Source organism: Phragmites australis, chromosome 5 (genome assembly GCF_958298935.1).
Source record: "Phragmites australis chromosome 5, lpPhrAust1.1, whole genome shotgun sequence".
Taxonomy (NCBI): domain Eukaryota; kingdom Viridiplantae; phylum Streptophyta; class Magnoliopsida; order Poales; family Poaceae; genus Phragmites; species Phragmites australis.
Window position 1 is genome coordinate 32174235 of NC_084925.1, and position 27502 is coordinate 32201736.

The following is a 27502-nucleotide window of genomic DNA, read 5'->3' on the forward strand; positions in this document are numbered from 1 at the left end:
CGAGGCCGATCCCAGCACCGACGCTACGTGGCCTGTTTTTAGGCGCTGGTCTCTCTGGCCCAGGCTTCTGGCACGACCCAGCGGGGAGCCGAACGGACGCGTGTCCAACCGACTCCGGAGGCGCGTGATAACGAGGCGGGCGGCGCGCGTGGCACCCGCGCAGATCGAGGATAGTGCGCCTGGCAACTGCACAGATCGAGGGAGATTTGCCTGGCGCCCGCGTCGAACGAGGAAATTCATCTCGCCGAATGCGCCGCGGCAGGTGTCGTTTGAAATCCCCATGATATAAAAAGGAGAGGGGAGCAAACTGTTGCCCATTTACGCCATCCTTGCGAGCAAGACTCTTGCCTTCTTCTTCTTCCTTGCGTTCAAGAGCTCTCGCTCTTTCTCTGGTCCTCAGCCTCTCCTTCCCCACCCGTTCCAGCACACTCCACACCACCGACAAAATGCCGAAGGCAGGAAGCAGCCGCCATGACAAGGGGCCCGACAGCGTGTTGCCGGAGTCACGGATCGTCAATGAGGAGGGGGCGGAGAAGGTCCGCAAGCTTATGGTGCCCAAAGGCCAGCGGGAGGCCTCGATGGTGAGGCCGGCAAGCTTCTCGCCCATCACGGACCGGCCGGAGTGCATCGTCGTCTTCGTCTCTTTCGTCGTGGCCGGGCTGGTGCCGCCGTTCTTCCTCCAGATCCTGGACACGTTCGGCATCCAGTTGGTCCATCTGAGTCCGAACTCAGTGGTCCTTCTGGCCATATTCGCGCACTTCTGTGAAATGTTTGTGGGAGTGCCGCCGTCGGTGGCGTTGTTTTGCCACTTCTTCGTCCTGCGGCCAGCTGGGAAGAAGAGAGGCTCCTCCACCACGGACGTCGCCGATTGCTACAACTTCCGGCTGCGGGATGGGCTGGCGGAGCTATACATCCCGCAGATACTGTGGAGCAAGTGGGAAGACTGGCGGCGCGACTGGGTCTACGTCGACGTCAGTCCCCACGACCGCCTCACGCTGCCGAATATGGCAGCGGAGCCCCAGAGGTCGATCTGGGAAGCGACCCCGGCGGAAGACGCGAGGATGCGGCCTGTACTGAACTGCATCGATGACCTGCGCCGGGCGGGGTTGAAGTCGGTGATGGTGCTGGCGGACTATCTGCGCCACCTCCTAGCGCCCCTGCGGGAACGGGCCCGGTTCGCCTGGATGTACACGGGCCCCAACGACGTCACCAGGACCCAGATCGACGAGGACGGGAACCTGGACGAGGGAGCGCTAGTGGCCCTGCTGCGGGTGGTGACCGGCGTGGAAGACCTCACCTGGGCGGTCCTGCCCCGGGAGTAGTTGGCGCTTTGCGCGGACCCGGGCCGGGTGGCACTGCAAGCGATGCTGCCCGAGTTCGACGCCCAGGGTCTAGTCGACCGTCCGGGGCGCCAGAACCCCGGGACTATCCAGATTCCCGGGGTAGATGAGGAGACGGGCGGCGCGCAAAGGACCGGCGGCGGGGACGCCGCGGGCGGCAGGTCGCAGGCTGGCGGCAGGGAGGCCGCGGGCGGCAGGACACAGGTCGGCGACAGGGACGCTGCGGGCAGCAGGCCGCAGGCTGGCCGCGGGGCTGCCGCAGGCAGCAGCCATCAGGCCAGCGGGAGAGGCACCACCGGTAGCGGAGCGGCGGCCCCGGGGGACAAAGGAAAATGCCCCCGGTCGTTCGTGCCCCAGCCGACGTCCTCGTCATCGCCATCGCCTCCACGGCAGCTGCCGGCGGCGGGCGGCGCGAAAGAAGGAGGTCGGGGCGGCCAGTCGTCCGACGCGGAGTCTGCGACGGAGCCCAGGTCTAGGGCGCGAGAACCCAAAGACCAAGGCCGGGCCGACGGCGCCACTCCAGGCGAAGCATTAATACATGCATGCAATAAACGGACTGCATTCACTAATACACGTGAAGCATCTTTTCCTTGCATGTGCATTAATACATGTGAAGCATCTTTTCCTTGCATGTGCATTAATACACGTGGAGCCCTCCTGCATGACCATTTGACTTGATCATCGACAGCACCAACGCCAATTGATCTGGACTAACGCAGCAAACAAAACCGACGTCGATCCTCCAGGTTCCTTTCGGTCTCTTGTGTGTTCTCAGCCGCCGTATGCCAACTCCGCATGCATCATATTATCCAGCGCCGTCATCCTCGCATCCGACGCAGCCTCCACGCACCACGACCAGCAGACTGATTGCCTGATTCATCATGACGCTGAACTCACCACGGGCCTAGGCCGCGCCAAATTGCCTGCTGCTGCGCAACCCATCCACGCGCACCTGCATTGCTTCGCAATCCCGAATGCATTCGCAACCTCCGAAGTCCACCATAACTTTCGTTATCGCTGTCGCTGCTCCACCTTGAGCAAACAACAACCGCTCCGATCTGGATTGACCGCCCGTCAATCAGACCGTGAGTTAAAGTCGCCGCCTTGTCCGCGACGTCTTCCAGCCGCACCGTCGAACCTGGCCGTCACGTCTGACCGACCCCTATCGAACAGCAGCCACCAGCCGCCATCAACTCGATCTTCACGTCTGGACGGATTCCCGTTTATGCAGCCCATTGGACGGTTCAAGCCGCCGCGCTCGAAGTGTCCGAATCTACCGACTGAATCGTCGATCGCCGCCATTTTCCACCTTGCGTCGTCCTTCCCCGGACCCGTGCAAACCTTGCGTGGTGTGGAACATATCCTCGTGCCTTCCCTTGATTTTTCTTCATGGCTCTGGTACCACTTGTTAGGATTTTAGCGGAAGCATCACCAGGATCATCAAGCCAAGCACAAGATTAACACACAAGACACGATGTTTTTTAACGAGGTTCAACCAAGTTGCCTATATCCTCAGGGCATAACTACGGGCGCTCCTCCCCAACTGTTTCTGTCTTACCTCTGGTTACAATGGTGGTGCCTTCTATTTAAAGGCCCGAAATTAGAAGTTCGACTACAACTCTAATCCTAGTCCCACCCAATTACAACTCAAATCTATCTCTAACCTACCATATATATATTCCAACAGTAAGCATTCTTCTTGCTATTTCTTTCATGTTCATTCGTTCGCTTGGTATTGGGTTCGTACAGGAATGTGCTACTTGCAGCACAGATACCAAGCATTGATGAACTGCATTTTCTGACGCCTTCTTTTCTTGAGCAAAGTCCTTCCATTCTTCTGCTAGATGAGCGTCGATGACGTGAACTATTTCATGCGGAAAGTTGCTATCGACAAAGTTGACAATGCTGACTCCATCCTTGAACATAGGATCTGTTGGTCTCTTTCCAATAATCATTTCCAGCAATATTATCCCAAAACCATAAACATCGTCAGAAGTTGAATGGCGGCCACGTCCCGCATACTCTAATTAAAAAGATACATCATACATGTAGAAGATAGTTAGTAAACATTTAATTGTCTTAGAATAACTCAACATATAGAATGCAGCAACCATCGGATCAGGTGAGCAAGAGGAATTGGGTGAAACAATGGGGTCGAACACCCAATTTCTCTTGTTCATACGATCCCGAACATATATACCTGGAGAAATATATCCTATAGTCCCATTCACACCGACTGATGAACTGATTGAACCAGTTGATGTTGACCAAGAATCATGGTAGAAAATTGCTATGCCGAAGTCTGCCAGAAGAGCATTCATATCATCATCCAGAAGAACATTGCTAGGTTTCAGATCACAGTGGATAGTGGGCCTTCCACAGTCGTGGTGTAAATAGTCCAATGCATCAGCTATGTTAACCACTATGGTTAATCTTTGAGTTAAGCTTAGTGGTTTGTGAGATGTCTCGTCCCCTTTGTGATGTAACCATCTGTCTAGGTTACCATTGGCCATGAACTTATAAACTAAAGCTTTAAAAACACTGCCTATATAGTCTACAACCGAGCAAGCAGTTACGATGGAAAGAAGATTCCTATGCTGAATGCTTCTCAGCACTTCACATTCTTTCAAGAAACTTTTCTCTGCTCCACCCATCTCCAGGTCAAAAACCTTCACAGCCACTTCCGGATTGGCCCAGTGAAGTTGTTCGAATCGAGAAGTAGTGTTTGTAGGTTTTTTAAGTTTTCAATCCATCCTTCAATTGTACCACTAAAATAGTTGCCACCTAGTCCCAATTTAATTAAGGCACTAAGTTTCCCTATGCCCTGTGGAATTTGTCCTGACAAACTGTTCCCACCCAACAAAAGATATTGAAGGCTGGTGGATAGATTACCGATCGACGGCGGTAAAGATCCCTGAAGATTATTCCCAGCGAGTGAGAGTACTTCTAGAGATGTACAATTTTCTAATGCATTCAAGAATTCCCAGTCCTTGTCGTCCCTTGCTACAAGCTGGTTCTTCTCAAGGTTTAGAAGAGTCAACCCTGAAAGTTTTCCGAAAGAAGTAGGAATCTGCCCAGTGAAATAGTTAGTTGATAGATATATCTTTGTTAACCCTAGTGCGTTGCCTAGGGAAGGTGGGATGTGACCTTCAAAAAAGTTTTTACTCAAGCTAAGTTCTGTGAGATTACGAAGAAGGTCTCCCATGTTAGGTGGCAATGCCTTGCCTAGCATATTCATCTCTAGACTTAGATATTGTAGAGAAGAAAGATTAAAGATGGCATGTGGGATTTCACCTGAAAGCCTATTGTCACCTAGGAGCAAGCTTCCTAAATTCACCAATTGGCCAAGCTCACCGGGAATGCTTCCCTCGAGTTGATTTGAACCCAAACTGAGATATTGTAGATTTGAGAGTAGGCCTAATTTCGGAGGAATTGAATTCACTAGCAAGTTTGAAGATAAGTCTAAGGTGATCAAGTTGGAGCAGTTCGCAAGTGTATCAGGGATGATCCCAGACAAATTATTGTGGTTCAGATCGAGGTACTGTAGTTGTTGGAGACGGTTAAGAAGAGGCAAGGGACCAACAAATTTGTTATTGGAGAGGTCAAGATATTTAAGGAAGGTTAGGTTGCCAACAGAGGAGCTGATTTGCCCTGTTAAACTTTGGCTTGTGAGGTTGAGCAACTGGACGCGCCATGGTCGCGTCGAGGTGCACGTGACACCATTCCACCGACAGAAGTGGGCACTGGCAGTCCAATTGCTCAAGGCTCCATATGGATCGCCGGTGATCCCCTGCTTGAACTCGAGCAGTGCGTTCAGATCTTCTCTGTTCTCATGAATTGTCGAGCAATGGACATTGCCAGCTCCATAAAACAGAAGCAGCAAAGGCAATACTATTAGCATGGCGAGTGTCGCCGGCGGTGTGGGATGACACATGATGCACTTCATTGTCACCTGCAAAATACAAAACATAAACCTGGTGGCATACTATGTGCTACAGGCTCATACTAGAGGAACTACGTTGCGTCCATGTTAATCGCTATAAGCAAGCTTACAATCCTATCGAATTCTCCTACACCGCGCAAATATGTGTGGGAACATTTAAGAGTATTAGTCATTTTTCTTTTAACAACCCTGACAGAGTTAAGAGTTATAGCAAGTAACAAGCTAAAACGAATAGTTAAGTAGGAGCACTAATCAGGAGAGAGAGAGAGAGAGAGAGAGAGAGAGAGAGAGAGAGAGAGAGAGAGAGAGAGAGTACCTCTACTCGGCTGGAGCGCAGAATGCAAGCAGCCTTTTCGTTCTCGGTTTTGCTGGGTGGTGTACTGGTGTGTGAACTGTGAGCTTCGAGTTGGATACTCAGCTGGTTCAGGCCCCAGGGGTTTAAAAACAGTTTTACAACGCCATTACATCCACACACTTGCATTGTCACTCACGCATTATCTTAGCTTGACCGCCATTAGCGAAGACCCTGAGTCCGTCAAACTTTCCAGTTAGTTACTGCCACTTTTCTTTTAGCTACTGCCACTTGCGTTGTCTCTCTCTTTTCTTTTCAGCTTCCATCTCCTGAGCTGGACAAGATTGTTGCGGCATGTCCAGCCTTGAATTCCAGAGTTCTACTTCTTGTTCAGCTCCTTACTTTTCAGCAGGAACCGGACAGAGAAATTCCGAACTGAGCACCGCGGAGGCAGCTCAAGCAAATCAGTTAATAGAAAAATAGTGTGACATTTGTCTTATGCGGTTTCGATTATGACAAAATTCAGATAGAGGTTCTGTAGTTGTTGGAGGCGATTAAGAAGAGGCAAGGGACCAACAAAGTGATTATAGGAGAGGTCAAGATTATTAAGGAAGGTTAGGTTGCCAACAGAGGAGCTGATTTGCCCTGCTAAACTTTGGCTTGTGAGGTTGAGCCTCAAGACGCGCCATGGTCGCGTCGAGGTGCACGCGACACCATTCCACCGACAGAAGTGGACGCTGGTATTCCAACTAATCAAGGCTCCATGTGGATCGCTGGTGATTCCCTGCTTGAACTCGAGCAGTGCGCGCAGATCTTCTCTGTTCTCATGAATTGTCGAGCAATGGACATTGCCAGCTCCATAAAACAGAAGCAGCAAAGCCAATACTATTAGCATGGCGAGTGTCGCCGGCGGCTTGGGATGACACATGATGCACTTCATTGTTACCTGCAAAATACAAAGCATAAACCTGGTGGCATACTATGTGTTACAGGCTCATACTAGAGGAACTACGTTGGGTCCATGTTAATCACTATAAGCAAGCTTAGAATCCTATCGAATTCTCCTACACCGCGCAAATATGTGTGCTAACATTTAAGAGTATTAGTCATTTTTCTTTTAATAACCCTGACAGCGATAAGAATTATAGCAAGTAACAAGCTAAAACAGATAGTTAAGTAGGAGCACTAATCAGGGAGGGAGAGAGAGAGAGAGAGAGAGAGAGAGAGAGAGTACCTCTGGCCTGCCGGAGCACACAACACGGCAGTCTTTTCTGATCTGTTTGGTTTTGCCTGGAAGCGATGTTTGAACTGTGAACTTAAGTTGGATGCTCGGTTGGCTGAGGGCTCAGGGAACGGGATTATTTGACTTCACTCCATCGTGAAGCGTTGGATCTTAGACTGATGGATATGATTTGATACTACAGTGGTATGCAAATAGTAATATTACTACAGTGTATTTGTTATGTTATTCAATGTTAGACTAATATTTATCATCTCATGAATTATTGTTCACCTCTCACCTCGAATAGGTAAAATAAGAGGATTTGGAGACAGACCTAGGGGGTTTAAAAACAGTTTTACAGTACTGTTATGTCCACACACTTGCAATATGAGGCCTTATCTTAGCTTGACCGCCTGCAGCGAAGACGCCTAGTTCGTCAAACTCGCCGGTTACCGCCACTTTTCAGTTTTCATCTCCTCACCAAGCGCCGCCGTCGCTGTTTGAGCTGGATAAGATTGTTGCGGCATGTTCAGCCCAGGGTTCATTTTACCGATCGGAGCTCGGTTACCGAGCTCTGGCGGTAATCGAAAATTCGCGGTTATCATCAAAAATTCAAAACAAAATCGGACAAAATTCATTTGGTAAAATTTGAAATTTGGAAAAAAAATCGTGATTTTAGCCGTTCGGTAACCGAGCGGTTTTTACGATTTATCGAGCGGTTTTCTCAAATTTTCCATATTTTCGGTAATCGCTTGGTTTTCTCGGTAACCGCTCGATTTTCTCGATTTATCGAGCGATTTTCTCGATTTTCAGTAAAGTTCAACAAAAAACCCAAAAATTATCTCAATCTTGTAAAATCAATAACTAATTTATCTGAGCTTCAAATAAGGTGAAACAAATTTTGTTGGTTTCCTTATAACATGATCTACATGATAAAAGTATTTATACTCATAAAAAGGTTCAAAATTTTCTGTGAGAAATTGTATTTGTTAAACCAAGTTAAATGCATAGTTTACTCTTTGCTAATCCAAAAATCATGAAACTAATTTTGTTAGTCTTCTTATATGATCCTATGTCTTTTAAAAATACATGAACTCATGAATTAGTTATTGTGACATGTGTAATTGTATAAATGTGTTGCGACTAGATTAATTCATAACTGACTCATCACACCTTAAAAATTAGTGAAACCATTTTTATTAGCATATTTGTACTATAATTTATGTAGAAAAAATAATAGTAGATATGAAAAAGTTAATTATAGTATTGTTTCTTAACATATTCACTTTATGCTTGTGAACTTTGTAAAAATTATAGGGAAATTAATAAAATTCTAAATAAAATGAAATTAATTTTAAAGATTCTTTTAAATACGTTTTACACAAGAAACATATGTATTTGTATGTTAAACTTTTCCTTAACATGAATTAATAACTGACCCGCACGCTTCAATTTTTTTCAAACTTCCTCCCTCTAAAATATGATGCAAACGACATTATTTTTTTAAAATTTTTCACAAAAGATCTTAGAATTATGTCTAGTTTTTTATAAAAATCAATTTTTTTTAAAAAAATTAAATTTAAATTTGGTTACTATCGGTTTTTTAACCGTGTGGAAGCCCAGAGTTCTACTTCTTATCCAGCTTCTTACTTTTCGGCAGGAACCGGACAGAGAAATTCTGAGCTGATGTGACATTTGTCTTGTTTCCGACGAAATTCAGCTCATGTGGAATGATCTACCGGTACAAAAAATCTTGTATCCAAATCCGTTTTGATCCTTATGATGATAGTGCATCCAGAATGTATTGTGTGGACATGATTCGTTTATAAGATTTATTTCAGAGGGTAGCGAGTCAAATCAACTTGTACAATGCCGTGCTTCACATGGTTTTGCAAATGGTGAATATGCTTCAAAATGGAAAAATATCTGGACGAAAGGGCTACGATTTTTTTAAAGGTACGTCGAGTTGAGAACAAGAAAAATATAGGACATTCTCCAAAGCGCGATATACACTGTCTTTGGTGTAGCAGTACTCCTTCAACGCTTAAAATTTCTAGTTTCTGTGCTAAATTTATATAGCCGTTGTTACTAGACATGCTCATCTGCAACTAGGGTGTAGCTACACCCATACTAGATTAATGAACCAAATTACTGACTTACAACAAAACAATTAACGTTGGTCATTATTGAAGACCATGCTTTCAATTAAGTAATTTATAGTGCTATTCTCAGCAATGCATGCTAGGTGTAGAATACTTATTCAGTATTCTATCCTCGGAGTGTATTAGCACTACCATATTGTGATTTTCACGCAACAAGTAGGTCACCCAACGATGACTCAAGATTTTGACCATATGTGGGCAATGCCCACTTTACATTAGATTAACACCACGGGTTCAAAGTATACGGCAATTACTTTGTCTTAAATTGGGCTACATATGTACCAAACTCAGTACCTTTGCCTCTTTTCTGCAATAATCAGTTCTCTCGAAAACAAGCTGCTGAGAAAATGTTTACACCAAAAGGCTTCATCTTCTTTTCTTACTTCTCTCAATCAAGGGCCTGGATTAAGGTGATATTTAAGTTATGTTTAGTTTGGGGTAATGGGAGTTATTGTTCCAAAAAAAAAGATAGTTACTGATAGCATTTGGATCATTGGAGAACACACTGTTTGTAAGGCATCTTTCCCAAAATCTCTTATATCTCATGTATCAGTCATTGAATCAAATAGTTGATATATATAGTACAACAATTGTAGTATCGCAGTCATACATCATATATAAAAGTATTAAAGTTACAACAATACAAAACGTTATAAACCATATAGTATATTACAAGCCTGGCAAAAAAACGGACAAAAGCACAGCGGAACAACAACTTAAAGCCACATGCAGCTGGGTGCAAATGTGACAACTAATCTACTCCTTTTCCGTGTCTTCGTCTCCAGCGAAGTCGGCATACATCTCCTTATCTGAATGATAGCAAGAATGAGTATGAAAGGTACTCACCAAGTCTTATACTATTGCAAGAGTTTGATATATGCATAAAGGATAACTCAAAGACAATGATTTACGGTTTAGTTTTAAGTGTAATGCAGTTTTTATGCAGATATCCAATTATATGCTCCGTTGACAGTTTAAAGAAGGTAACAAGGTATATCTAGGGATTTTCGGTCTTAGGAGGGGCTACACCTTACTCCATAGTCCCTATCATTATGTCTGGTGTATCTCTAGTATCACACAGCTCCTGAGAGATCGAGCCAGCAACCTCATCATATGAACATCTAGTCCACACACTCACTCATCAAAGATACACACACCTCGAGTCATTGCTTTGCATGTTCCTAACCGTAGACACGACTTTTCGAATAGATTTATACTATGCATAAGTTATACATTGTACCCATATGGTATGCTCGGTCTCCAACCATTACAAACGGAGGAGCGAATCATACCAAAATACTTCAATCATCTTCTCTTACTGGACTATACTACAAGACACCTCAAATGCTTCAGATCTATGTAAGGAATAACAGACTACCACTGGGACCTTCGTAAAGAGTGATCCCATAAACATCCTGCGAAGCACCTGGCAAACAATTGGGTTCTCGTTGCTTCCCTGATCTCATAGTAAAATGTCCGGTTTGGTCGGGATATAGAAAAGTTAAATTCTGCTCATAACAGGATGCGTGGTTGCACTAGGGTGGTTTAGCATGACGGCATAATGATTTGATACTTATATGGCTGGAGCAGGTATCTTCAAGCTAGCAATGAATACCATGCAGGTAACTCAAGCTCCTAAGAGCATCTTTTCCAAGGGACTACTCTACTTGTCTCCGTCAAATCAGTTTTCACTCATTTTACATAATACTTATCATATCCCACACGATTATCAAATAATCCACACTCATAAAAGATTTATGGGATATCTCAGACATTATTATTTAGTATACCATTAGCCACCGCTATGACGAAAATGTACTGGCATGCTGCATCATCCCTCCAAATAGGAGAACGATGATGCTCAAGAGCTTTAGTTCATATCAAGGACAAAGTACAATCGAAGCGCAGGGGTTGAGTAGGGAAACGAGGGCAGTAAGCGTACCACACCTTTGACTCATGCTGTGATTGTTCACCTCCATCCTACGGCAAACTGACAATAGAATTAGAAAAAACTTTCAACGGTTCCAGAAACATGAGACTTTTTTTCCAACACAAATTATCATAGATCAAATGATGCTATATTTTCATTCATATGGTTGTTGTCTTCAAGCTACATGTTCATAGTTGGCAACAACGATATATAAATACTGTAAGTGCACAGATCATTAGTAACCTTCACCTAGAATATTACAAGGTTATCGAATCCACCTATATCAATAATTAAACATGATAAGCTTTTTAATACAACCTAACAGATTAATCCTAACAAGAATCATGATTGCACAAAGAGTGATCCAATCAAGGCATTAAAAACTAAGGTAACATATAGAAACATAAATCCTAAGCTATAAGTGTAACCAAATAGTTATTTAGTTATAGCTCAAGCTATCACATTATCATACTGATGGTCGAAGATAAGTATCTTTAAATCTACACCCTTATTTAGGTCCTATTTGGTTCAACAGAACATTTCATTTCTTGCCCAAAATGCAAGAATCGGATCCAAACAGCCTCAGCTACCCCCGGTTCATCGAAGAATCACAAAGAAACATTTCACGAGTTTGTATTGCGCTCCCGAAATAGGCAAAAACTAGTTTTGCAGACGAGACGGGTGCTGGTTCTGCGCATGTCCCTGCTACTCTTGCATTCGCTTTGACGCACCAGCTGTTGCCTGCGTCGCCGTCGCCTCAAATCCCGCTATCGCCGCTGTCAGATCCAGTGTGGTTGTGGGAGGCGGGGGTGGAGCGATGACATAGGCGGCGAAGGGGGAGCGTTCGGTGGAGATCTACTAGGAGGAGGAGGTCCGGAAGAGTGAGATACAAATAATGGTGAAGGAGAGACGGAGCATGACAATGAGGGTGAGCTTTGCATTGAAGCCTAACGGTGAGCACCAACACCAGCAATCTAGGAGAGCGAAGGAGGGACGATCAGGCGGGCTACGAGTCACCGTCACGTGGCAGCAGTGAGGGAACGGGTGGGTTGGTGGGGTGAGGCTATCGGTGGGAGTGGTTAGCATGGATACCGGAGGTGGAGGACGAGGGAAGCCAAGAGAAGCAAAGCGTGACAATTGGGATATGACTCAGGGAGAACATCATAACAAGCCGGTTGTTGTTGTACTGGCTTTGTTTCACTTTTAATTTCTTTTTGAACAATTTAAATAGAAAAAAATCATGATAAAGAGTAAATCGATCAATTACATCATCATCCTCTTAAATCGAATCCACCCAATTAAACAAATAATTTCAGAAGTTATTTTGATTCTCCAGAGGAACATTGGAGAACTTGAACTAAAATTTTTACCGGACAATTCAGAGACCTACCAAACACTCCTTTGTTCACCCCGCTACTCTATCACAAGATTATAACAGACCTAACTAATACAATTAGGCTCATAATACCGGAGCCATTGCCATTTGCTCACGAGAGGGCATAGCAGCAGCAAGCGACATAAGCTCGATTCGACGGAGTAGAATCTCAATTCGTGCAACAAAGGTTTGATTCTTTCGAGGAGAAACTCGATTCAGTGGGGAAGAGGGTCAATTCGCGACGGGGCCATCAGCTAGATCCCCGATGGCGGTGTGGAGGAGCCCATATGGCAACCAAAAAATCATCTCTCTCTCGAACTTGCCTCGCTGCGCCTGCAGTCAACCAGCAACACCCAGGAACTCAACTAGCCGCACACCAAATCCACGAGGGCTCGAGGCTTGACGAGGGTAGCAGGGCACGAACACAAGCAAAACGCCCCGCAAATGGGTGCCAGCGTGTACCTGCTCCTCCCGGTACGTGTAGTTCTCGATGACCTCGTAATCGAGGCTCTTGACGACGGCACTGGAGAAGAGGTCGTCGTCCGCAACCGCTGAGGTGGAGGCCCCCAGCCCCTCTGCGTCGGCGGTGGGGAGGCGCGTCCATGGGAGTCGCGCCATCCCGATGCCTTCGGGGACGTCCCTGTCGCCGCCGAAGAGCATCGAATCGGGACTGTGTCCATGCCAGGTGCGTGAGGGCGGGTGAGATGGCTATCGTGGCGGGGTGGGCGGGCCGCTCGCACGAGAAGAGGGACACGAGATGGGAGAAAAAGGTTGAACAGGGAGTGGGTGAGCACTCCTAAAAAGTAGAGAGCGAGAGGGGTGTTTTTAGATTCGGTAAGGATAAGTAATGAGGTAGGGAGACTCTTGAAGATCAATTTTAGATCAAAATCTTTATATTTAACTATAAAAAGTTGATATCTTTTGAAGATGTTCTAACCTTCCACTCCAATCTCTGTATCTGTAAGCCTCGATTACTCGAACATGTTCTAGCCTTCTAGGCTGCTGATTTATGTAGGAAATATTCTGTACCATCGAAAGAACGTCACTTTCAAAAAATACCATTGAAAGATCATGGCTCCGTAAGATGCCACTGAAAGAACGAACCATTTCGAAATCTAGCACTCTGTTAACTTTTGCTATTAACATTGTTAAATCGAACAATACTGCCCCTGACCTGTTCGACTCCCTGACCTGCTCTGTTCGCAGCCGGCGCCGCAGCACCACCACCACAGCCGCGCGGTCTCCTGCCTACGGTTCTCCCCCTGTGGCCGCCTCCTCGCGACGGCGTCCCTCAACGGGACGGTCGCGCTGCTCTCCCCGTCCTCGCTCGTCGTCATTGCCACCCTGCGCGGCCACGCCGCCGGTGTCTCCGACCTGTCCTGGACATCCGGCCCATCCTCGCCGGCGGCCAGCCCGCCGCCGCCGACCGCTGCGTCCACGTGCTCAAGGGGCACACCAACTCTGTCTTCAGCGCCAACTTCAACCCGCAGACCAGCTCGTAGGTCGCCTCCGGGGGTTCGACTGCACCGTGCGCATCTGGGACGTCAAGAGCGGCCGCTGCACCCGCGCAATCGACGCGCATTCCGAGCCCGTCACCTCCGTCCACTTCATCGGGGGCGGCTCCATCATTGTGTCCGGAAGCCATGACGGGAGCTGCAAGATTTGGGACACGAAGACTGGGGCTTGCCTCAAGACGGTCATCGACGACAAGAAGCACGGGAAGATGTCAGAATTTGTTCAATGTACGTATCATGTATAGAGATAGGTTTTTTTTTTGTTTAAACAAGTCGTGAGTATCACGCATGTAACAAACATTTTGTTGTAATCTTTGCCGCGATTTGTTTGGTTTCTATAAATACATGACGTGGCCTCGAGAGAGGTTCAAAGCTTTCACCAACAATTCTGTTGTCTCAACCGTGTCAGCTAGAGCTTGGTCGATCCACCTACATACGTCTTTATATAAGCCGAGCCATTCCATTTCTCTGTGTTCCCGTACATGGTTTGCTAGTTTCCACCCGAGACCCGGCAGCTGATGGGGGATGTGCTGCAAGCTGGTCAGGCCGCCGAAGGCATGGCCGTCTGGCCCAGCGAGCTTGACGAGCAGCTCATAAGCGAGCTCCTCAGCGACGACAGCTTCCTCGGCGCCCTGCAGGTCCCCGACGGCTCGGAGCACTGGTCGCGTGACACGGGGGCAGCACCTCCCGCGCCGTGCAACAGCGGCGGCGACAGCAGCAGCACCGCGCGCGCGGATGAGCAGAAGCTGCCGCAGCCGGCGGCGGTGAGCAGAGCTCTGTGCTCGGTTCTACGAAGCCTTTCTTTTCTTTTCTTTGACCACAAGGGCAAATTTGATATTTCACATATTCATCCACCGCCAAATGGAGAGGAAAACGTGGATAGCCGAACGGAAGGTGACAGAATGCTAGATTCTAGAATGGCTCATTCTTTCGGTGGTATTTTACGGAGCCACGATTTTTTAATGATATTTTTTGAAAGTGGTGTTCTTTCTGTGTTACAGAACGAAGTTTCCCATTTCTGTATGCCTCTTGAATTTCAGTACTGATGATGGCAGGTAGTTAGCTGTCAGCCTGAGTATTCATCAGCAACCGTCGTTTTCTAGGGTTTACCCGTCTCGCCGCCCGCCAACTCGTGCTCCACCGCCGCCGCCGCCTCCCCTTCCAGTTACGCTCCGAGTAGGCGCGCCGTGCCGCGCGGTATCTGATCCGTTGTCAAGGGCATTCGATTTCACCGGCGGAGATGAAGCCGACGGTGGGGATCGTGGTGTTGAACAAGATGCAGAAGTTGGTGGTGGTGACCGTGGACCGCCTCTTCCACCACAAGGTGTACAACCGCTACGTCAAGCGCACGTCCAAGTTCATAGCGCACGACGAGACCGACGACTGCAACATCGGCGACCGGGTCGGTAACCCCGCTCCAGCGGTCCCTCTCAGGCCCCCTCCCTCCGTTCTAATCTTATAGTCCTTTGATTTGTGATGCTTCTTTCGATTAGCCTAGCGCGAAGTCATTCTTTGATTTGGGTTATTGTCCGAGTGGTTGCCCATCCGCAATTTAATTTATTCTGCCCCATCGTCTAGCCCATGGCTGATACGTCAAAAGGAGATGGAAATGAAAGCAATCAATGTTAGGTTCCTGTATGCTCTACTGCCGTTAGTTTTAGACAAATTCACCAATTAATCTGGCTGATTAGCGCTAGTTCAATAACTAAGCTAATTTTAGGTCCTTCACTAAATTGGTTGGAACTCATGGTTTTTATTGAGGCCTGTTTGTCACTCTGGGCTGTAAAAACGGCTGAAAATTAGGGGCTTTGCAGTACGAGGATCAATGGTTATTGTGTATGGGTGCACAGTTATACTCCGTTTGATTTAAGTCTGACGGTAGATACCAACTACTACTAGGTAGTTTCTGGAGGTGACACTTGATTCTGTAGATTTCATACCTGTATCTGCCTGCAAGAGTGCTTATCAACAGATGCCAGGATGGTTGAATCATCTATTTCTCAGAAAATTGCTGAGTAGTAAAGTTTCTCAGATTCTGGAATTAAAAATTTTGCCACAGAGGAAAATATACAGAGACAGTGGATATTGGAGTAATGACTTCTTTTCTGCCTTTAAATTTTCTAGGATCTCACGTGTTTTGATCCTCAAAACTTATGTGGATGGGAGCGTTCTGATGTGTTACAGATAATTTGATGCAAAGGACACCGTAATTTTTCCGTGCAATTTTTTGCTTTTTATGCAAAATAATTAGGGATGCAAGTTTCATTTTTCCGGGTTGACCAAAAACCTACCCTTTTGGGGAAAAAAATGATATTCCACCTAATTGCTAGTTCTTCTTCTTATTTAGTTATGATGGATTTTTCTTTTATGAACTGGAGTGGGTAGTTGGGTACCCACTTGCAGTGGCGGATGGATCATTATGGCGAGGTGTGGCGGGCGCCATACCTCGATTTTGACTTAGCCCGTAAGCCCACCTCCTCGTATGGATATGACCTTCAGCAGTTCAGCAGTCCAGTACTGATTCGATGAGGATTGAGCTCGTTCGATGCTGGTCGCCCGCGAGTCCGCCATAGCTCAAATTTAATACTGCCTCCGCCACTGCCCACTTGCATCCCTTAAATAATTTTAACGTCACAACATGTGATTTGTTAAATTGCTTTTTTGCTTTATGCACCGTTCTTTCAAATCCGATTTTCTTTTACTTACCCCTTAAATATGATGATTGGGAATTTTTAGAAAAGAATAGTTTAGTATCTCTTCATTTGTTGTTGTTTTCCCTTTTCCTTTTCTGAATACATCTATGAGCTTTACATTATTTGTATCTGTTTACTGCTTCTGGAAAGTAGTGTCCCTTTGTACTGTGGTTCCGTCAAAATGTAACTTACAGTATAGTAGCTTTCTTCTCCAAGAACTCCTTTCTGATAAAAGCTTGATAATTTCGATTCAGGTTAGGTTGGATCCTTCTCGGCCCCTGAGCAAACATAAGCATTGGGTTGTTGCTGAAGTTCTTCGAAGAGCTAAGATGTATGTTCCATCATCTGCAACAGCTTCTAGTGAACTTGGTACTAAAACTCAACAGACTGCCACTGATAACAAATCATCCACCTGAAGGTCCTGTGAGGCATAGACACAGTTTGATTTTTTCGATCTGTTTGTTTCCTTGTGGATGGAAAGAATAAAGCAGCAGCTGTCATTTTTGTTGAATTTGGTTTGCCATTCTGCATACTCATGAGTAGTGCTCTTTTTTTATGGGAGTCCGTGAAGACGTAATTACCAGAATTAACAAGGCCAACGGATTTATCAATCATGGTATTGCCTCACTTATGATCCACTGTTTTTGCATTTGCATGTATCAAGTATCATTGTCAATTTCCGTTGGGTTTTAATATCGAAATAGGTAGTGCAAATAGGATGAAGGGCAACTGAATTATGGAATTCAAAATACTTGTGAAGGTTGGCCGGTAGGGAAGTTATTGTAAAATAATTTCATGTTGGTATGATATGGTAAAATCTCATTGAATTTACTACGAGTGCTGGTGCTGCATCTGTATAAATCGGTTGTTTTTGTCGTGCTTGTCTACTCGTTTTCAGACCTTCAACCCATCTGCGAGCTTACTGCAGGGTTAAAAAATCGACGGTACCTGAGCAAAAATCGTGATAACCGACTATCTCGGTCTGGTTCGGTTTCAGAAACCGAACGGTGACCGAATTTAAATTTAAAAAATTCGAAAAAAATCAAAAAAAAAATAAAAAAGCTAGACATAATTCTAAGACCTTCTGTGGAATTTTTTTTAAAAAATAATGTCATTTGTATAAAAAAAAGACATAGGATCATATAAGAAGACTAACAAAATTAGTTTCATGATTTTTGGATTACCAAAGAGTAAATTATGCATTTAACTTGGTTTAACAAATACATTTTCTCATAGAAAATTTTGGACTTTTTTATGAGTATAAATACTTTTATCATGTAGATCATGTTACAAGGAAACCAATAAAATTTATTTCATTTGATTTGAAGCTCAAATGAATTAGTTATTGATTTTACAAAATTGAGATAATTTTTGGGTTTTTTTTGTTGAACTTCACTGAAAATCGAGAAAACCGAGTGGTTACCGAGAAAACCGAGCGGTTACCGATAATGCAGCAAATTCGAGAAAACCGCTCGATAAATCGCAAAAACCGCTCGGTAACCGGTCCAAATCGACAGTTACCGAACGGCTAAAATCACGATTTTTTCCCTAAATTTCAAATTTTGCTAAATAAATTTTGTCCAATTTTTTTTGAATTTTCAACCGGTTACCGCGGTAACCGCGACTTTTCGGTTACCGCCGGAGCTCGATAACCGAGCTTCGATCGGTAAGCCGAACCCTGGTTTACGATCACCCATCCTGTTTACTACATGCAGTTGTGAATTCGTGGTAATTTTTGTGATCGGAAGTAGATCTAGTCATTTTGTTGGAATGAACAAGAATGTTTGTAATTCCATGATGTTTCACCTTCTACACATATGGCAAAAGCTTCCAGATAAGAGCCGAATGCGACACAATACATTGATACAATACAGACATATACTACAGCAGAACGTCTGCAATATGTTTTTGACGGTTCTAGTCCAGCCGTCTGCTTTGTCTCTTTTGACTGCAGATGTCTATTTTCCTCGACCATATGTTATATGCCACGGTCTGTTTAGTGCCACCTACTTCTCGTGTCTTGTGTTCTTAATCTATTGGGGGATTGCCATGAGATGGCATAAGAAGAGGTGTCTGTATTTCGTAAGTACCCGTGGTAATTTTTGTGATCAGAAGTAGATCCAGTCATTTTGTTGGAATGAACAAGAATGTTTGTAGTTCCATGATATTTCACCTTCTACACATATGGCAAAAGCTTCCAAATAAGAGCCGAATGCGACACAATACATTGACACAATACAGATATATACTTACAGCAGAACGTCTGTAATATGTTTTTGACGGTTCTAGTCCAGCCGCCTGCTTTGTCTCTTTTGACTGTAGATGTCTATTTTTCTCGACCATCTTGTTATATGTCACGGTCTGTTTAGTGCCACTTACTTCTCGTGTCTTGTGTTCTTGATCTATTGGGGGATTGCCATAAGATGGCATAAGAAGAGGTGTCTGTATTTCGTATGTACCCGATGCGTCAAGAGACGCCCGGCCGGTCACTGTGGCGGTTTAATCAACCGTCCAAACTGCCTTATTGCACGTGCTTCATATGGTCCATCGGGACCGTGCTATTTGGCGTACGCTTCGCAACTTCCTATTTTTAAAAAGTTTTTCTTTTCATAACTTTTCTTTTTGAAAGTTTTTTAAAAATGTAATCGAGACAAGTTACCAGATAAATTTTCTGAATAAGTTTTTTTAAAAAAGTTAACGAGAAAAAATTTGAGAAAAAGTTTACTCAAAAAGTTATTAAAAAATTCTAAAAATAGAAAGTGGGTCTATCAAGAAACGGCGTGAGCCAAGCAACACGGACGCACCCGTGAAAAAGGATTTCTGGGTCCATTGGCTCACGCACAAGCATCATTGTTGCGAGTAGCTGATCATCCACCTGGCCTAAATACATATTAATGGGCTTGTTAAGGAGGTGGCGTGAGCAGAGCAACGTGGGAGCGCCCATGAAAAAGGATTTCTGGGTCCACTGGCTCACGAACCAGCACCATTGCTACGCCCAGATGATCATCCATACATATTAAGGTCAGGGCTGGTTCTAAGATTTTAGTGATCCTAGGTAAAACTAAAAACAAGATCTTATTAAACATAAATATTTATATATTTATATATTAATTACAAAGATAATATTTTAGTAGAGTCTACGAGTATTTACGATAAGTTTGAACAACTTGGAATGCATCCGTTACGGTAAGCTGAAATAAAATTATCGTAAATACTAAATAAAATTGTGAGGAATCAGAATACATACATGTATGCTTGCGTTAATGTATACTAGCTAGATAGAGATAATCATATACCTATATACAACTTGCTACGTACAGCTCTAGTTACTCATCAGTACATGCAGCAGTTAGCTTGCAATCATAATAGCTTTGGAGCTATCTGCTCGCAGGTGCCAGCATCGTAGTACAAACGCTGGACCCATTGATTGCCGGAGCAAGCGGTGACCTTTCCGTATTTCAAACGTGCGATCTCAACAAAGGTCAGATCCATTTGAGGTGAAGTAGAAACTATAGAGCAGAAAAACCAGCGACGAAAACTCATATGGCAATGGCTAATGCATGTCCTCGACCGAAGCTGCGGGCATGCGGGACGCCTTGGAGTCGTAGTCCCACGGAACGCAAGAAACTAGACTGTCTGTACGGAAGAAAACATGAAACAAGCAAATAGCTAAATAGGTTAGGCAGACAGGTCACTTGAATTTTTATAGACCGGAGGAATCAAACTACTTACGCTGTACGGACTACTAAACCCAGCTGCTACTTTAGATCTAAAAGAGACCTCTCAGTTTTGAAGCCAGGGACGACCGCCTTGCTCGACCCCCTCAGGACCGGCCCTGATCAAGGCCAACCACATCCTCGTCTCCCTCTCAAGTCAGATTGTTAATCCATTCTCTTGCTGCAGATAGCCTTAAAACACTACTCCCTCGACGTTGCAACCCTCTAACTAAAATATATTGCTATGCTATCAAGATCATGTACAAAGACGGCCGCATAGACCTTGTTAAACATAGAAGTGTGTAATCTATATTTAGGAGGAGATCATCTATATTTGAAGCTGTGTCTCCTGTGTACCGTGCACCATTGATCACGGTTGTAAGCTTCCATGTATACAATCCTCTATATAAAGAGAGAGCCTGACCCATAGAGGGCATCCTGCGCCAATCATTCCAACATGGTAACAGAGCCGATAATTCGATCATGTCCATAAACTCTTCATCCTCCTCCACCACCTCCGCCACCATTTTCAGCCTCTCCTCTAGCACTATGTCTACGTTTGCACCTATCCCGATCCACCATGCTGTCACCATTAGGCTCACCAAGAACAACTACACGTTGTGGCGCGCCCAGCTGCTCCCGTACCTTCGGAGTGCCAAGCTCATTGGCTTTATCGATGGATCCATGACGCCGCCGCCCAAGCAGGTTCCGTCCTCCACTAATGAGGGCGCCGAGCTCGTGCCCAACCCCGCCTATGGCGCGTGGTATGATCAAGATCAGCAGCTTCTCAGTGGTCTTCTTTCCTCCATGACCGAAGACATTCTCCAAGATGTTGTGGAGGCCACCACCTCTCAAGCGGCTTGGGATATCCTCAAGCGGATGTTCTCATCTGCTATCCGCGCACGTGCTGTCCAAGTGCGCGTTGATTTGGCCACTACAAAGAAGCGCGATCTCTCTGCTGCCGATTATTTTCGCAAGATCAAAAGTCTCGCTGCCGAATTGGCTGCCGCTGATGCGCCTCTTCGTACTGACGAGATCATTGCATACCTCCTGGCTGGCTTGCCTTCGGATTATGATCCGTTTGTTACTTCGATCACCATGAAGACCGAGCCCCTCACGCTCGATGATTTCTACGCCCATCTCCTGGCGTTTGAGGCGCGTCAGCAGCAGTCTCAGGCGGAGACGCGTCTCAACATTGGCGCGCAAGCAAACTTCGCTGGTCGTGGTGGTCCACAGCGTGGTCGCAGCAGGGGGACTCCACCTACTGGTCGTGGTGCGCGTGGCCGAGGCGGGCCGCCGTTCCAGGGCCGTGGCCGCGGTGCTTCTTCCTCGACATCCAATCGCCCACCGTGTCAGATCTGCGGGCGTACGGGCCACACTGCCATCAAGTGTTGGTACCGTATGGATGAGTCATACGAGGAGGGACATCCATCTGCTGCAGTGGCTACAACTTCATACAAGGTTGATCCCAATTGGTATACTGACACGGGGGCTACCGATCACATAACAAGTGATCTGGATCGCCTAGCTCTCCGTGAACAGTATCATGGTGGAGAAACGGTGCAAGTCGGCAATGGGACATGTTTGGAAATCATGCACATTGGTTCATGTTCTTTTAATACTGCTACACGTCCTCTTGCTCTAAATAATGTTCTCCACGTTCCTCATATATCCAAACATCTCTTGTCAGTACATAAATTAGCTCGCGACAATAACGTTTACTTTGAATTTCACCCATATTATTTTCTTATAAAGGACAAGGTCACGAAACAAGTTCTTCTGGAAGGCAGGTGTGAGTCCGGCCTTTATCCCATCAAGCCCTACGATGTTGAGTTTCTCAAACAAGCTCTAATAAGTGTCAAGGCGTCCTCGAGTCAGTGGCATGCTCGGTTTGGCCACCCCTCCACCTCAGTCGTGCGGTCTATTTTGACCTTGAATAAACTCCCTTATGTCAACGAGTCGAGTCACTCAGTTTGTAATGCATGTCAATTAGGCAAAAGTCATCAACTACCTTATAGTTCTGCCATTCATCGTTCTACTGCTCCGTTGCAACTTATTTTCTCTGATGTTTGGGGCCCTGCTCCCATATCTGTTGGTGGTTATAAGTACTACATAAGTTTTATTGATGACTTTACTAAATTTACGTGGATATATTTGATGCATGATAGAACTGAGGCTCAACGCATTTTCTTACAATTTCAAGCTCATGTTGAACGTCTCCTTGACACTAAAATTAAGTGTGTCCAATCCGACTGGGGGGGAGAATACCAGAAACTTCATAACCAATTTTTTAGATCCATTGGTATAGCTCATCATGTGTCATGTCCTCATACACACCAACAAAATGGGTCAGCAGAACGCAAGCACCGCCACATCGTTGAAACGGGTCTTGCCCTCCTTGCTCATGCATCAGTTCCAATTAAATTTTGGGATGAAGCTTTTCTCACTGCCACATATCTCATTAATAGAATGCCTACTCGAGTCATTGATAATATGTGCCCACTAGAACGTCTCCTCAAAACTCCACCAAATTATTCCATGCTCCGTATATTTGGCTGCGCTTGTTGGCCCAATTTGAGACCTTATAACAACCACAAACTCTCTTTCCGATCTAAAGCTTGCGTGTTCTTGGGTTACAGTGGGCTTCATAAGGGGTACAAGTGCCTTGACACGGACTCCGGGAGCGTTTATGTCTCTCGCGACGTCATATTCGATGAAACAATTTTTCCCTTCGCTAACTGTCCTTCATCCAACGTTGCACCTAATCAGGATAGTAGCAGTTTTAATTTGAACTATAACCATATGCATATATTTCCTGTTAACCCTGTTCACGCAGCAACACAACATGTAGAAGCTGCGCCGGGTGCTGCGCATGACGCAGGGCTGCCTGCCTCGGGGCCCTCGCCTGTCTCCATGCAGCAGCGCACCCCGGGCTCCCCGCCAACTCCCACGCGACAACCTACGGCGTCGTCAACTCCCACGCGACAACCTGCGGCGTCGTCTGATCCCGTGTCCCATGCGGGTACTGGGGCTGCGGTGGAGATACCGCCTGCTAGCCCCTCATCATCACCGAGTGTACGGCCTGCTGCTGCGGACCAATCAGCGGCGCCTGAAGCAGCTCCTCCCGCCCATGCGTACAGAACACGCTTGAGTCACAATCTCAGGCAACCAAAAATTCGTACTGACGGTACAGTTACTTATACTGCTGTCAAGTCTTCCAATGCAGAGCCTACATCACATGTGACTGCTATGGAACATCCACTTTGGCGCTCTGCAATGCATGCAGAATTTCAAGCTCTTGTCAAGAACAAGACGTGGCATTTGATTCCACCACGACCTGACCTTAATATTATTGATTGCAAGTGGATTTTCAAACTCAAGCACAAAGCTGATGGGTCCATTGATCGCTATAAAGCTCGATTGGTAGCCAAGGGTTTCAAGCAACAATATGGAGTTGATTATGATGATACATTCAGCCCGGTAGTCAAACCAACAACTATTCGGGTTTTATTATCTCTTGCAGTCTCTCGTGGTTGGTCTCTTCGCCAGATTGATATCCAGAATGCCTTTTTACATGGCCACCTTCAAGAAGATGTCTATATGAAGCAGCCACCTGGTTTTGTGGACTCGACTCATCCGACATATATTTGCAAGTTAGACAAGTCATTATATGGCCTCAAGCAAGCCCCTCGTGCATGGTTTTCTCGCCTTAGCAACAAGTTATTGCAATTGGGATTTCAAGCTTCAAAGGCTGATGTCTCTCTTTTCATCTTCAACAAAGGTGGTATTCAGATGTACATTCTCATTTATGTGGATGATATTATTATTATGAGCTCCTCCTCATCAGCCACAGATCGTCTCATCAATCAACTTGAGACTGAGTTTGCGGTCAAGGATCTTGGCACTCTTGGATACTTTCTTGGCATTGAGGTCCATCACACATCCACTGGTCTGGTCTTGACACAACACAAATACATTCAAGACTTGTTGCAGCGCACCAACTTGACTTCTTGCAATGGTGTTCCGACCCCTATGCTTCCTAGTGACAGGCTGCTATTAAAAAGTGGTGATCCTCTCTCAGCCGAAGACACTACACGCTATCGTAGCGTTGTTGGGGCCCTTCAATATCTCTCCTTGACACGTCCAGATATATCATTCTCTGTCAATCGGGTTTGTCAATTTCTGTCCGCCCCTACGACTATTCATTGGGCGGCTGTGAAACGCATCTTGCGTTATCTTCACTCCACGTCGGATATGGGGCTGTGCATCACTAAATCTGGGTCCTCTCTACTCAGTGCATTCTCGGATGCCGATTGGGCCGGCAATCCCGATGACAGGCGCAGCACCGGTGGCTATGCCATCTTCTTTGGTGGCAATCTTGTTTCTTGGAGCTCTCGCAAACAACCCACTGTTTCTCGCTCAAGCACCGAAGCGGAATACAAAGCTGTCGCCAATACTACTGCCGAGGTAATATGGATACAAGTGCTACTTCGGGAACTTGGAATTTCTCAGCTTCGGCCACCCTCTCTTTGGTGTGATAACATTGGTGCCACTTACCTCTCCGCCAACCCCATCTTTCATCGTCGCACGAAGCATGTGGAGGTTGATTACCACTTTGTTCGTGAACGTGTTGCATCACGACAGCTTGACGTCCGCTTCATATCATCCAAAGACCAGGTGGCCGACATTATGACAAAGCCTTTGCCGATTACTCCATATTGCAACTTGCGGCGCAATCTGAACCTGGTGTCCCACCGTCCAGATTGAGGGGGGGTGTTAAACATAGAAGTGTGTAATCTATATTTAGGAGGAGATCATCTATATTTGAAGCTGTGTCTCCTGTGTACCGTGCACCATTGATCACGGTTGTAAGCTTCCATGTATACAATCCTCTATATAAAGAGAGAGCCTGACCCATAGAGGGCATCCTGCGCCAATCATTCCAACAGACCTAACCTAACCCTTCAATCCTGCATCGATCAGTACGGGAGCCTGACGTTGAGCCTTCTGAGCCAGATGGAGTGCAACACCATGTGGATCATGTCGAACCGCTGCGCCGGCCGGTGCATCACGAAGTGCCGCTGTACCTGCAGCACCCTGGCGCGCAGCACCCGGTACCTCCGCTCGGAGACCCCACTCAGGATGGCCTTCAGCTCCGGTATCCTCGCCACCGGCACGGTCACCGACATCTTGCTCCAGTCCAGCACGTCGCTGAATGGCGGCGGGTAACCCTCCGAGATGATCACCGGCACGCAGCCGGCGAACACGGACTCCACCACCCTCGGGCTCGCCACCTCGAAGCCGCTCGGGCAGAGGCAGAAGCGGGCCCTGGCCATGAGCGCGTGGTAGTCCTGGCCCGCGGGGAGGTACTCGTGGACGTCCATGTCCGGGTCCTTCTTGCCGATCCAGTACCCAAGCAGGGCCTTGCGTATGCTGCCGTGCACGCCGCCAGCGAAGAAGGCGAGCGTGGTCCGGTTCTCGGGCGGGAGACCGAAGGACGGGCGGCGGAGGAGCCCGTCGGCGAGGTTCACCTCCGGCAGCGTGGCGTCCTTGCGGGGGTTGAAGCCCTCCGAGGTGTTGGCGTTGCACAGCACCCGGATCGCGTTGCCGTAGAGCTCCCGGTTCGCCTTGGAGACCAGCGGCGCCTGCCCATGCAACGCGTGAGACCATCACAAATGAACAACTTAATGGCGATAGAATGCACGTGCAATCTATCATTTTGGCAAGTGGTGTCTATATGTTACCCAGTCATGGCATGACACGATGATGTGGTCGGCGCCGCGGGACCTGTTCCAGTACGGGTACTTCTCGGCGATGACGTGGACGTAGTCGGCAACTAGCCGGCGCAGCGGCCCGAGCTTGGCTGTGGTGTTGAGCCTGTAGACGTATTTGACGAGGTTGCAGACGCCGATGGGGAGCAGGAAGGCGTGGGCCTCGCCGGGGTCGCGGGCTGCGAAGCGGTTCCGGGGATCCTCTATCTCGTCAAAGAACTGTCCCTCGATGGAGTAGATGTCCGCGGTCGGGCCGAGGTGCGCCAGCGGCGGCTCGCCCTCCTTGTACGTCCATATCTTGAACTTCTTCTCCATCTCCAGGTAGCTCCTGATGATCCATTGCAAGATTGAATTGATGGATAATTGCTTGAGATATCCTTGATTTGTGAACGCATTTTCTTTGATTCGAAATCCGAGTACCCTCCATTTGTGCACTTCGAATAAGAGATCCGGGAGAATAGCGACGCCAAAGTAGCTTGTAATGAACAGAACGTATGTGATCAGTAGTACCTGTGGAAGGCCCGCGCGTTGCGGTAGATGGCGCCGCGCGGCACGAAGGCATCGCCGACGTCCTTGAAGCTCCGCCGGGCACTCTCTGCGCCCGCTGCCGGCGGGTCCGCGCGGGCCGCTCGGCGGATTGCCGCCCGAGACCGTGCCAGGCCTGCCTCGATCGCGCCCACGCTCACCTGTACACGCCAGTCAAACGCGATACAGATTTCAACAAGCGTACAAATAGATCGGAGAGTAGGGGTACATGATGCGTGCGTGCCACGTACCCTCTCGGCAGCCGGCGTGCTCGCCGGCAGCTGCGATGCTCTCTGGGGCTCATGCGGAACGTGCCGCAGGAAGTGCTCGCGGCGGCGGTCTCGGCTGCCGGTTGATCCGTCGCCGCCGGAGATGGCTGGAGGCAGCACGACGGCAGCGAGGAGCGCGAAGGCGACGAGCGGCACGGCGATCGCCGCTACGCGGCTGCCGTTCTCCATGGGCACGCACGGATGCGGGAGCTTCTCCGCGAGCGCTTCTTCTTGGTTGATGCGTGTGCAGCAGCCGTGTCAGCTAGTCCACTAACTACCCGCACCTTCTGTTGCATGTCTTGGCACTGCCAGTCCAAATCGGCCGTTTAGATCCGCCGTCTTTGGAAGATAGGTTTCGCGGGTTCGTCGCAACGGCGGCCGTTGCGGCGCGCGCCTCGATCGATCGACCAGACGAGACGAGATGTGGAGCTTCCCCGGTTGATGCGCAGCGCACAGCAAGGGCGTGCACACGCGACGCCGAATACAGCAAGCTGGTTTTAATTTGGTTGATGTTCGGTCGAGCTGAACTAAACTGTGCTTGCGTTGTGATTAAGATGACCAGGGCTAGTTAGCCTGAACAAAGTTAGGTTGGTCCAAACCTCTCTTTTGAGTTCACAAAATGCCGTTGAGCTGGATCAGGTGGGTTTGACTAGGTTAGCATTGGGAAAGCATGATTCTGGAGGACCAAATACCGTGATATGTTAGCATATTCCATCTAGTTAGCATTCGGAGCTCATCGGAGCAGAAAGC

At 47.0% G+C, this 27502-nt stretch overlaps 6 protein-coding genes, 1 non-coding gene and 1 pseudogene across 11 annotated transcripts; 5 read left to right on the forward strand and 3 right to left on the reverse strand.

The window, feature by feature from the left end:
• Positions 1 to 1364: 1364 nt before the first annotated feature.
• Positions 1365 to 2044, forward strand: LOC133917991 (uncharacterized). The gene is made up of 2 exons (XM_062361785.1): positions 1365 to 1810; positions 2029 to 2044. The coding sequence occupies exons 1-2, from the start codon at positions 1365 to 1367 to the stop codon at positions 2042 to 2044; spliced, it is 462 nt and encodes a 153-aa protein (XP_062217769.1).
• Positions 2045 to 2978: 934 nt separating this feature from the next.
• LOC133919287 (probable LRR receptor-like serine/threonine-protein kinase At3g47570) lies at positions 2979 to 6921 on the reverse strand. 2 transcript variants are annotated; one of them, XM_062363642.1, is made up of 3 exons: positions 5600 to 6680; positions 3541 to 5292; positions 2979 to 3363 (listed from the first exon to the last, which is right to left on the reverse strand). In XM_062363642.1, exons 2-3 carry the CDS (start codon positions 3992 to 3994, stop codon positions 3005 to 3007), a joined length of 813 nt encoding a protein of 270 aa, XP_062219626.1. In that variant the 5' UTR covers positions 3995 to 5292; positions 5600 to 6680; the 3' UTR covers positions 2979 to 3004. The 2 variants fall into 2 exon arrangements, with proteins under 2 accessions (XP_062219626.1, XP_062219625.1); XM_062363641.1 differs by lacking the exon at positions 2979 to 3363 and adding an exon at positions 6810 to 6921 and having other exon boundaries at positions 3941 to 5292; positions 5600 to 6521.
• A 2641-nt stretch (positions 6922 to 9562) lies between these two features.
• On the reverse strand, positions 9563 to 13000 carry LOC133919288 (chloride channel protein CLC-d-like). 4 transcript variants are annotated; one of them, XR_009909913.1, is made up of 3 exons: positions 12727 to 13000; positions 10907 to 10949; positions 9563 to 9768 (listed from the first exon to the last, which is right to left on the reverse strand). XR_009909913.1 is itself a non-coding variant. In XM_062363643.1 (3 exons), exons 1-3 carry the CDS (start codon positions 12922 to 12924, stop codon positions 9676 to 9678), a joined length of 324 nt encoding a protein of 107 aa, XP_062219627.1. In that variant the 5' UTR covers positions 12925 to 13000; the 3' UTR covers positions 9563 to 9675. The 4 variants fall into 4 exon arrangements, 3 of the variants coding, with proteins under 3 accessions (XP_062219627.1, XP_062219629.1, XP_062219628.1); XM_062363643.1 differs by having other exon boundaries at positions 10907 to 10939; XM_062363645.1 differs by having other exon boundaries at positions 10902 to 10939.
• Positions 13001 to 13449: 449 nt separating this feature from the next.
• LOC133917992 (COMPASS-like H3K4 histone methylase component WDR5B) lies at positions 13450 to 14023 on the forward strand (annotated as a pseudogene).
• Positions 14024 to 14152: 129 nt separating this feature from the next.
• LOC133919289 (uncharacterized) lies at positions 14153 to 14989 on the forward strand. Its single transcript, XM_062363646.1, has 2 exons — positions 14153 to 14542; positions 14882 to 14989. The coding sequence occupies exons 1-2, from the start codon at positions 14297 to 14299 to the stop codon at positions 14981 to 14983; spliced, it is 348 nt and encodes a 115-aa protein (XP_062219630.1). The 5' UTR covers positions 14153 to 14296; the 3' UTR covers positions 14984 to 14989.
• Positions 14989 to 17277, forward strand: LOC133919290 (uncharacterized). Its single transcript, XM_062363648.1, has 2 exons — positions 14989 to 15180; positions 16726 to 17277. Exons 1-2 carry the CDS (start codon positions 15019 to 15021, stop codon positions 16885 to 16887), a joined length of 324 nt encoding a protein of 107 aa, XP_062219632.1. The 5' UTR covers positions 14989 to 15018; the 3' UTR covers positions 16888 to 17277.
• Positions 17278 to 20289: 3012 nt separating this feature from the next.
• On the reverse strand, positions 20290 to 27473 carry LOC133919292 (probable glycosyltransferase At5g20260). Its single transcript, XM_062363655.1, has 5 exons — positions 26735 to 27473; positions 26469 to 26644; positions 25932 to 26286; positions 25139 to 25832; positions 20290 to 20469 (listed from the first exon to the last, which is right to left on the reverse strand). The coding sequence occupies exons 1-4, from the start codon at positions 26939 to 26941 to the stop codon at positions 25167 to 25169; spliced, it is 1404 nt and encodes a 467-aa protein (XP_062219639.1). The 5' UTR covers positions 26942 to 27473; the 3' UTR covers positions 20290 to 20469; positions 25139 to 25166.
• Positions 21205 to 21344, forward strand: LOC133920269 (small nucleolar RNA Z247). Its single transcript, XR_009910083.1, has one exon. It is a non-coding gene; the product is annotated as a small nucleolar RNA Z247 (small nucleolar RNA).
• Positions 27474 to 27502: the final 29 nt, after the last annotated feature.

Excerpts from the sequence above, each read along its gene's own strand:
- LOC133917991 (XM_062361785.1), top strand. The coding sequence starts at position 1,365 with ATGCTGCCCGAGTTCGACGCCCAGGGTCTAGTCGACCGTCCGGGGCGC.
- LOC133919287 (XM_062363641.1), bottom strand. The coding sequence starts at position 5,764 with ATGCAAGTGTGTGGATGTAATGGCGTTGTAAAACTGTTTTTAAACCCC. Across the intron at positions 5,293-5,599 it reads TGCGCTCCAGCCGAGTAGAG|GTGACAATGAAGTGCATCAT; the intron begins GTACTCTCTCTC and ends TGTATTTTGCAG.
- LOC133919288 (XM_062363643.1), bottom strand. The coding sequence starts at position 12,924 with ATGCTCTTCGGCGGCGACAGGGACGTCCCCGAAGGCATCGGGATGGCG. Across the intron at positions 10,940-12,726 it reads ACACGTACCGGGAGGAGCAG|GATGGAGGTGAACAATCACA; the intron begins GTACACGCTGGC and ends AGTTTGCCGTAG. Across the intron at positions 9,769-10,906 it reads AATCACAGCATGAGTCAAAG|ATAAGGAGATGTATGCCGAC; the intron begins GTGTGGTACGCT and ends GCTATCATTCAG.
- LOC133919289 (XM_062363646.1), top strand. The coding sequence starts at position 14,297 with ATGGGGGATGTGCTGCAAGCTGGTCAGGCCGCCGAAGGCATGGCCGTC. Across the intron at positions 14,543-14,881 it reads AGCTGCCGCAGCCGGCGGCG|GGTTTACCCGTCTCGCCGCC; the intron begins GTGAGCAGAGCT and ends GTCGTTTTCTAG.
- LOC133919290 (XM_062363648.1), top strand. The coding sequence starts at position 15,019 with ATGAAGCCGACGGTGGGGATCGTGGTGTTGAACAAGATGCAGAAGTTG. Across the intron at positions 15,181-16,725 it reads ACTGCAACATCGGCGACCGG|GTTAGGTTGGATCCTTCTCG; the intron begins GTCGGTAACCCC and ends ATTTCGATTCAG.
- LOC133919292 (XM_062363655.1), bottom strand. The coding sequence starts at position 26,941 with ATGGAGAACGGCAGCCGCGTAGCGGCGATCGCCGTGCCGCTCGTCGCC. Across the intron at positions 26,645-26,734 it reads GCACGCCGGCTGCCGAGAGG|GTGAGCGTGGGCGCGATCGA; the intron begins GTACGTGGCACG and ends TGGCGTGTACAG. Across the intron at positions 25,833-25,931 it reads TCGTGTCATGCCATGACTGG|GCGCCGCTGGTCTCCAAGGC; the intron begins GTAACATATAGA and ends TTGCATGGGCAG.